This window comes from Zea mays, chromosome 4, assembly GCF_902167145.1.
Source record: "Zea mays cultivar B73 chromosome 4, Zm-B73-REFERENCE-NAM-5.0, whole genome shotgun sequence".
Classification (NCBI taxonomy): Eukaryota; Viridiplantae; Streptophyta; class Magnoliopsida; order Poales; family Poaceae; genus Zea; species Zea mays.
The window spans coordinates 118,699,361-118,708,415 of NC_050099.1; the positions used below are offsets into that span (position 1 = coordinate 118,699,361).

The window sequence follows — 9,055 nt, forward strand, 5'->3', positions numbered from 1 at the left end:
CACACATGACAGCTCAGGTCTTTATCCAAGTCCAAAATCCGGTCAAAAGTGGGGGTTCAGGAGCCTGCAGCGAGCGGCAGTTGCCCTGCCCGTGTCCATGAGGCGAGACGAGACGAGAGATTGATGAGAGAAACAGAGGTCGGAAACACGCGCTAGCCACTACTAGCTAGAGCACCGGAGGGGTGTGGGGTGTGTGTGTGACAATTTCATGGCAACAACATTCCATTCTCTGCTGCCCCATCCTGCAGACTTCAGTACGGGGCAGCCCCACATCCCAACCACTGGAGTCCCTCACCGCCACCGGCCAAGCGCTCTGCCGCTCCCCAGCTTTCAATGCGCAATCTCCTCAGTCCTCTGGCTGCTTCGCCTGTACTTTCAAAACACGCACACGCGAGCCTGGGCCTGCCAAGCCAAAAACTAAAAAACAAACATTTCCTTTCTTTTTTTGCTATCCGACCTAGCAGAGGAAAACGAGTGGAATGCCATGTAAGAATCGGTGGCCGCTGCTGTTGATCGATGGAGAATCACGAATCCATCCTGCTATAGATGGCCAAACGGGCCGTGCTAAATGGGCCGGCACTAAGCACGACACGGCCCATAGTGCTTCGGCACGACACGGGCACGATTCATATAGTGCCAGTGCCGGCACGACACGAGTCTAGTGCCGTGCTTGGGCCGCCACCTCGGCACGATGGGCTGGCACGAGCACGACACGATTAACTGGCCGGCACGGTTAGACACGACTTAGACCAACATGTGGTTTATAAATGTGATTGCGATATGTGTATATGGTTGTACATTGTTATTTGTTATGATTTACACGTAATGAATTCACTTTATAATGATATAAATATTCGAGTTTTAAAATTATATATATAATCTTAAAGATCTTCTATATTTTTTTATCTTTTAAAATGAAATAGTGCCTGGGCTGGCACGGGCACTATTAGATATTAGTGCCGTATAGTGCCGGCACGGCACGATTAGGCACTATAGTGTAGTGCCTGGGCCGCTGGTTAGGCACTAGTGCCGGCACGGCACGGCACGATTACTAATAGTGTCTAATAGTGCCGTGCCTAATAGTGCTTAGTGCCGTGCCGGGCCGGGCGGCCCGTTTGGCCATCTATACATCCTGCCAACATTACGTACGTACAAAACTGGAAACTTGAGAGAATTTCTCCGTCCTGGTCCCGGACTCCCGGCCTACATACACGCCGCCGGCGCCCCACGGACGCTGGGTTACAAGGCCATACAAGCCGGCAGCTTCTGCACTTGCCCCTGCGTGAGTGACCTTTCCACCTTGGGGAACAGAACACTAGCGGCAAATCACGGCCCGTTCGTTTCATCTGGAATCGGCGGCCGGGTGGAATGATCAGTAGTGTTGGAGGAAGTCGTCGGAGTTGGCGGTGCAGTCGGTGGTCGGCCAGGCGGAGCGGAGCAGCTTCAGCAGGTGCTGCGCCTTGCGCTTGGCGCGCTCCGAGCACCCGCCCTGCACCATCATCAGCAGCTGCCCCATGGCGCCGGCCCGGACCGCCTCCACCTGCAGCGCCTCCGACCCGCCCACGACGGCCACCAGCGCGCCAGCCGCGTGCTCCGCCGCGCGCCCGGACATGGCGCGCACCAGCGCCGTTACGGCCGCGGGGCCGCCACCCGCGCCGGCGACCACGCCGTCGCGGCCGCCCTCTGCGTGGCACAGCCGCTCCACGGCCGCCAGCGCGCGCTCGGGCTCCCCGGCGCCGCCCTCCGCCACGCGCCGCGCCAGCGCCGACGCGGCGCCCGCCGCCACCGCGCGCGGGCGGTTCTCCTTGGCCAGGCACAGCGCGAACAGGCCCCGGATCCCGACGCGCACGGCGCGGGCGCTGGCCTTCTCCTCCACCAGCGTGACGAGCCCGGCCATCACGCCCTCCGCGGCGCCCAGCACCGCCCGGGCGTCCGCGCCCGACGCCAGCGCCGCGGCCTCCACCACGGCGCCCGCGTTCACCCTCGCCTCAAGCGAGCCACCGCCGGCGAGTACCTTGCCGAGCCTGGCCACCCTCTCCTCCCTCCCGACCACCTCCACGGCCTCCTCCTCCCCGAGGCCGACCAGCGCCAGCACCGCCATGGCCTCCGCCTCGAGCTCCTCGCTCGCCGCCCCGGACCCGGAGCCGAAGGCGGCCTCCAGCAGTGCGGCCCTGGTCTCGTGCGTGGCCATGACGAGCCTGTTCTTGTCGGACTCCCTGGCTAGCGCCCTGAGCCTCCGCAGCGCCGGGAGCCCCGGGCCCTGCGCGACGAGGGAGCGCACCAGGTCCGGGTCGGCGGGCTGCTTGGGCGTGGGGATGCGCTCCACGCCCATGGAGCGGTGCGCCACGCACCACTCCTGGATGAGCCGGCGGAGGGTGTGGTTTGGGATCAGCGTGAAGTCGGCGAGCGGCGCGCGCGTCACGGGGCAGCTGGTGTTGCCGGTGGCCACCCATGACTCGATGCTGCTGCGGTCGTAGGTCTGCCCCGTCGACACCGTCACGGGGTCGCGCATCAGCTCCAGGGAGATGGGGCACCGGAAGTACCACGGCACCTGCACCCCCGCCGTGTCCAGGCCCAGACACAGCGGCACGCTCGCCGGCATGACACCCCCGTAAGTGAGCTGCTGTCTGCGCGCAAGCGCGATTTGGATCTTGGCCTAGTTACCTCGTAACTAATAGCTCGCGCTGGAGATGGAGACGTGTTGCGCGTGAGGGGGAAAGAGAGAGAGGACGAGAGGTAGTTGAGCGAGTGGTGGGTTGGTGCCTCGGTGGGTGGCGAGGGTCAGAGAAGAGGAGGCCGCTGTGCTGACTGCAGGTGCGGCGAGGACTGACCGTGGTGGAGCAAGGAGACCGGCCGATCCATCGGGAGGACGAATGGAAGCGGGGTATAAGTAGGCGGGAGGTGGGCAACACGTGTGCGCGGTGGGGTGGGGCGGGGCCGTGGGACATTGTGCCGGAGGAGGCCGGAGCTGGGAGTGGGAATCCTTGGAGTACAGTTACGGCATTACCACTTCTCTACCACGGCGGGACTCCATGCGGGCTGGGCGCCAAGGCTCGGCTCCACTCAACTGGCTCGGCTCAACGCCAGGCCAGGCGACGCACGCCCTTCACCTTGGTCCCTGACACGGCGAGAGCCCACAACGCAGCGGGCCAGACAAATCTGGGAATATCTGTTGAGATTAACGCCTATTGGCATCCGCTCTGCATTTTATACTATAAAATTTAATGATTAAATCAAGTTAAGATCGAGCTATATTTTTATTTATTTTTAAACTAAATTTTATTTAAGATATTAATAAACTATAAAAAACACTTGGAACTTAATCCATTATCATCTCTAGCACTACTAGAGTACTAGGCCAATAAACTAAGCTACACAGACGTACGTAAAGCGCGCGATCCACGTCCATTTGAAACCTACTCCTAGTCTATCGCATGCACATGGAGACACAAGCTAGGATCGATCACGAGCTTTGCGCCTTTGCCCACCAGCTATGTAACACGATACACATGCACGGTCACACTTCTCCTCCTCTTCTACAAGCTTGCCACTAGAAAACGATTGTGCCCTGCCCTGCTGATTTGGGTGGTTCTAAGATTAGTGGCAACGGTGCCCGCTATCAGTCTCCTCCCCTAATACTGTAGGTACGATAGGGGATACAGTGTCACTCTATCGCTCGCATCGTCGCCCCCTTCGTCCACCCCTACGGTGTTGTGAGCTTCTCTCTCCCTAGATGAAGAGCTACCCTTTGAGTCCCCCAACGGTGGCTTCTCGCGTACGCAACCACTCGCGCGCGCGGGTGGAAACATCATCTTCCGCTCCCGTTGGCTTGGGCGGAAGTGAGGAGTCACGTAGAATTCCTGCCATCTCCCGAGCTTGACACCGTCGGAAGGTCGATTCATAGTCGTTAGTCGTCCTCGGTGATGAAGTCACGGCGAACAGGCCACCAGTTTTGAAGTGGGTTAGTCGTTCAACTCGCAGCAAGGAGAAGGTTAGGCGTCATCGTCGTCGTCGATCTTCCCCGAGTTTGTCACCGTTTGTTCTGACCTTTGTCACATTTGTCGCCCCCTCCGATCCATGATTTCTTCAATCGATGCAGTAAATCACCCACGCCTAAATCCTTTCACGGTTCGAATCCAAGTTCTTGTTCCATTTATGTGTGCACCAGTTGTCAAGAACCAAATCCGAGCACTTATACACTGTTTTAGTACATAGATCTGGTTCCCCACTTTAGCGAGGTACTACATCTGGTTCTCATCACTTGTGCTCTTATGTTTGTAAGTAGTAGAGCAGATTAGGTTTTAGGAATTATGTACCATTAATGAACAAACAAATACAAGCATTTGTGCTTAGTTTTCCATGGTACATCTAAATTTCTCTCTTCAGTCTTCACCCGTGTACCAATTTAGTAATTTGTATCGGTTCCTATTAGTTTCTTTGTAGTTGTGTATTTCATTGAGGTAGTTCAGCTAATTGGCTTCATTACAAGAAGTTGTTTTCTTTGTTTCTTCTTTCATTAAACACAATACAATACTAATTATTCTCGTTTTTCTACAATACCTTTAGCGTACCGTCATCCAACTTTGGACATCAGCAAAGCTAGGTTCATATATTTTTCATTTCAATGTTATGTGTGCAATTACATTTGTTCATCTACTCATTTTTCCATGTATGTTTATGTAGTAATACTAAAAATAGTGTTCATATCAACTCAGCTTAGGAACATGCATGAATTATCTGTACTACAAGCCAAACTATAGGTTGTTTACTCATTCGTGCCTATACCATTAGTGAGGGAAGTAATAAACATAGTGGAAATCTCACATTCCTCCACTACAATTGTAGGAGGAATGGCTAACAATGATGTGAAGCTGCTTGGAACCAAGTTGCATAACCTGTTTTCCTCAACCGAGCATGGTGCTTGCAAAAATTGTGGGTTGGTTGACTACGTGTTTAATCATCTTGGCGACGACCTCACCCTTATTAGGACTTTAGAAGCAATTCTTGAAGAGTTGGACATCGTTGAGCAACCTGCCCTGGTGTTGAAGGACAAGATTGACCTAGAGATGGATAGGTTGGAAGAAGAAATTGCAAGCCTTGAACACAATGTCTCCAAGCCTTGCACCCCTACTACGACCCTCACCTCATTGATCCCGAAGATGATGATTTTTACCCTGATATATATTCAGCTTCTGATGACGATTTGTTCTACGATTCTGACAGGGAAACCAGAAACAACATCTGGCGCTAGACGTACTTGTTGGTGTTTTGGGTCCGGCCGCGCACACGAGGTTGCCCCTCGGGGTGCTTTTTGGAGTAGGACGGTGTTACCTACTATAGCTCGATGGTTCGTGCCAGATGCACGAGAGGCAGTGGACAATTTTGTACAGGTTCGGGTCGCTTTGAGACGCGTAATACCCTACGTCCTGGTGTGGATACTTTGTGTGGTAGGTTAAAAGGGGGTTCTCTAGTGTCCAGGATGCCAGAGAACTGAGTGGATGGCTAAGTAGTGAGATATGTTTTTGAGGGGATGCCCCCTAGGCCTTATATACTTGACCGTGGGGCGTTACATGCGGATATGATAACAATGTGAGCCTAAGTAATAGTGAACGGACTGAGCCTATCTTCCTATAATTCCGTCGACCTATCCCCGTTCAGTTCCGATGTATGAGGACACTGTACGGGAAGGTCGGATCATCGCTATGGTTGCTGCTCAAATTTATCGGGCCGTCTGGGCTTGCGTTGATCCAATCTTGTGTCAATCCACTTCACTGGACGTCCCTCCCCAGGCCCACGAAGGAATGACCTTGTGAACTATTGGGCCCAAGGCCTTTCGTGAGGTCTTTTGGCCTTCCAGTGGACCCGGGGGATATCTGTCCCCCACAAGCCCCCAATATTTGGGTTGATTTTGAAATAAACGGCCCAAAGATTCTAGGTCCAGCTTGTAGTTTTTGATTTTGATGCCTTGAAAATAAGTCTGTCGAGCCGTTGCTTCTACACTCTAAGTGACTCGGTAAAAACGATCTTCTGTTGTTTTCTTCTGCCATTATTCATCGGCCTTCGCTTTATTCCTCAAAAATCGGTGCTCTGTCTCGGGTTCGTACTTTGGAGGTCAGCATTCTGCTCTTTGGAATCCAGGATTCATTGGGTGGTGCACCTAATGGGTGTAGCCCCCGAGCTTCGAGTGGATTATTGAAAATAATCCACTCGAAGGTCTTCATTTCAAGTCTTCTCAGAAATCATTTTTATCTTCAACTCATGCTTTAGAAGTCAGCATTGTTTTATTTTCATCTCATGCTTTAGAAATCAGCATTCTGTCTTTTGGGGTTGATGATTCATTGGATGCACCGGAGGTGCACCCAATGGGTGTAGCCCCGAGCTTTGAGTGGATTACTGAGAATAATCCACTCGAAGGTCTTCATCTTATGTTGTTTTTAGAAATCATCCTTTCCTCTTCGTTGAATGCCTTAGAAATCAGCATTATATCATCAACTTTATGCTTTAGAGGTCAGCATATAGTTTTGCCTTTGAGATCGAGCATGCGATCTGCCCATATCTTGTTAGGTTTGAAATTTATTTGATTTGTGACAGATTGGACGTTCGGTAGATGGCTCTTGGCTAGTCTTCATATCACTTCGTGCTTCAATGCTTCTGTTGATTAGACTTGTACCTCATCGGCTATATTTGGCTTTCCTCTGATCTTCGTCGATATCTTCCTTCTGTCTTGAGGTATTCATTGCGTATACTGTATGGATGTGACTGCTTGGGAAAATATATTGAAAATTCCTGGACGTCCCCCCCAATGGGTGTGGGTAAGGGACGGCTTGGTGCACTGAGCGTTTAGCAAACTGCTCCTGAGTAGTAACTTGACGTGACCACGGGTGTAATCATATCGTCCAAGCAGTTGACTTGAGTCCCAATGGGTGTGATGTTACGTGGAACGGTGCCAGCCGCCTGACTTGTTTCTAGACGGTTTGAATTGCTTATTGAATATTTGTGACTGTTCGGTGACCGTGGTAGGAGGTGAGCGGTTGCCTTCTTCTTCTATAAATAGTGTGCTTGCTTCACTGTCGTCTTCACACATCTTACTGCCGCTTGTTACTTACTCTCTTCTCTTCTACTCCGCCATGGACAAGAGGAAGAAGGGCGGAAGTTCGTCGCACCACTCCGGCGACAAACGGAAGCGCGAGCCGACTCCTCCCTCGGAGGACTTCGGCGATTCCGAGTACTCGGAGGAGGAGTTCTCCTCCGAGTTCGAGGGATCGTCGGTCCATGCCTCTCCCCCTGCATTATCTGACGACTCAGACGATTCCCAGGGGATTGCGGCGGAGGTGTGGACATACATCCGGGCCGCATAGAGGTCACGGCGCAGATAAGTGCTATGCTGGACATGTTGGTTGAGGATTCATCTCGACTCCGTCCCTGCTGAAACCATAGCTATTGCAACTGTCCCTGAGCCTGAGAAAACCTTGACTGCTCAAAAATCTGATGGTGCTCGCTCAAAGCGCCTTTGCCCGGCCAGTCATCCAACTGCTCCTGCCGAGGGGAAGAAGAAGAAAAAAAGGAGGCTTCGGCGAGTGTCATGTTTGAATCAGGATGCTGGCCCTTCTGCTCCTGCTGCTGAAGAAGTACCAATGGAACTTTTTACTGGGGCTGACCCCGGTGGGTGTGACCTTGCTGATGCTAATCCCAATGGGTGCGACCCTGCTGATGCTGATCCCAATGGGTGTGACCCTGCTGAACCCAATGGGTGTGTTGTTCGTATTGTTGACGAGGATGAAGAAGAAGAGGAGGAAATCCACTTAATTCGGGAAAACAGCCGGCGCTACCTAGTAAGTGGGGAGAGTAGTGATATTCCTTCTCCAGCTTTGTATGCTTTTGTTGGTCTGCAAGAGTTGTCCATAGTAAATTTTGATCAGGCTCTCGAGGATATGGTTCCTGAAGATCTGCTGTCCGAGCTAACAGATGGTGGTATGATGGACGCTTGCACTGACGTTCCGGATGTGGGGTTAGAGTTGTCCCGAGTGTTATCTCGTGCCTCGTCGACCTTGGAGTGCGGTCTTCAGGGTCAAGAAGCTGGTCTAGGTTGCTCCATTTCCATGGAGGTGAATGAGAATCCTTCAGCCTTAGAAGTGGCTGCTGCAGAGAACCCGGTCCCCAAGGGTGGCGCCAGCGATCACCCAGCCCCCGAGGGTGTTGCCGGCAATGATCCGGCTCGGGTGGGCAGCGCGAGCTACAACCCAGCCCCCGAGGGTGCTGCCGGTGGTGATCCAGCTCCGATGGGCAATGCAGGCTGCGACCCAGCCCCCGAGGGTGTCCGAGCGGGCTCCCCTTCTCATACCTCCATGGATGTCCACGTCGAGTCTTCTCCTCCACATTCTGATTGCATGGCAGCAGCATGTGCTTCAAATCAGGAAATCGCCTTAGAGACCGGCACTCCTGACGCTAGAGTTTTGATTCCTGCTGGTGATGCTGAGTTGATCCCCAATGATGCTCTTCAGATTGCTTCGGTTGATATTCCCTCGTCAAGTCACCAACTGTCTTCTCATGATTTCGGGCTTCCTTCATTCTTCTCCAATCTCTAGGTAATTTGGCTTTTCCTGATCTGGCTATACTCCGCGTGAAATATTGTCTTTGCACTCATCTGTTTTCAATACCAGGCTTTGGTTGACGAGATGGCTGGTCAGCTGAGATCACAGGGTGCCTCTGTCCCAGAAAGAGCTCTGTCTCTGACGCGTTGGAATCCAATGCTGCTTCAGTGGTGGGTATCTGATTTGGAGACGACAAATGCTGGTTAGTGCCTCTGTTTCCTCCTTAGCTATTTGATTAATCTGCTTTTTAGTGAATATATTTCCTCAACCATTTCCTGCTAGATATGGTCCGACAATACTCTGAGCTCGAGGAGAAGTACTCTCAAGGTCAGATGGACCTAGCTCGAGTTTCTGCTTCTTTAGACAACACCAACTTGTTGAATTCCTCTCTAAGTGCTCAGCTTGACTCTGAAAGGGTGGCTAACAAAGTAAGTTTACTTTGACTTTCTCTGCTGTGTTCTTAC

The 9,055-nt window shown here is 52.6% G+C and overlaps 2 protein-coding genes across 2 annotated transcripts; one reads left to right on the plus strand and one right to left on the minus strand.

The window, feature by feature from the left end:
* Positions 1-876: 876 nt before the first annotated feature.
* Positions 877-4,554, minus strand: LOC103655466 (U-box domain-containing protein 26). Its single transcript, XM_020552594.3, has one exon. The coding sequence runs from the start codon at positions 2,600-2,602 to the stop codon at positions 1,373-1,375; it is 1,230 nt and encodes a 409-aa protein (XP_020408183.1). The 5' UTR covers positions 2,603-4,554; the 3' UTR covers positions 877-1,372.
* A 2,818-nt stretch (positions 4,555-7,372) lies between these two features.
* On the plus strand, positions 7,373-8,787 carry LOC109945546 (uncharacterized). Its single transcript, XM_020551869.1, has 2 exons — positions 7,373-8,585; positions 8,661-8,787. The coding sequence occupies exon 1, from the start codon at positions 7,635-7,637 to the stop codon at positions 8,583-8,585; it is 951 nt and encodes a 316-aa protein (XP_020407458.1). The 5' UTR covers positions 7,373-7,634; the 3' UTR covers positions 8,661-8,787.
* Positions 8,788-9,055: the final 268 nt, after the last annotated feature.

Bases quoted from the DNA above. Each gene is read 5' to 3' on its own strand.
- LOC103655466 (XM_020552594.3), bottom strand. From the start codon at position 2,602: ATGCCGGCGAGCGTGCCGCTGTGTCTGGGCCTGGACACGGCGGGGGTG.
- LOC109945546 (XM_020551869.1), top strand. From the start codon at position 7,635: ATGGAACTTTTTACTGGGGCTGACCCCGGTGGGTGTGACCTTGCTGAT.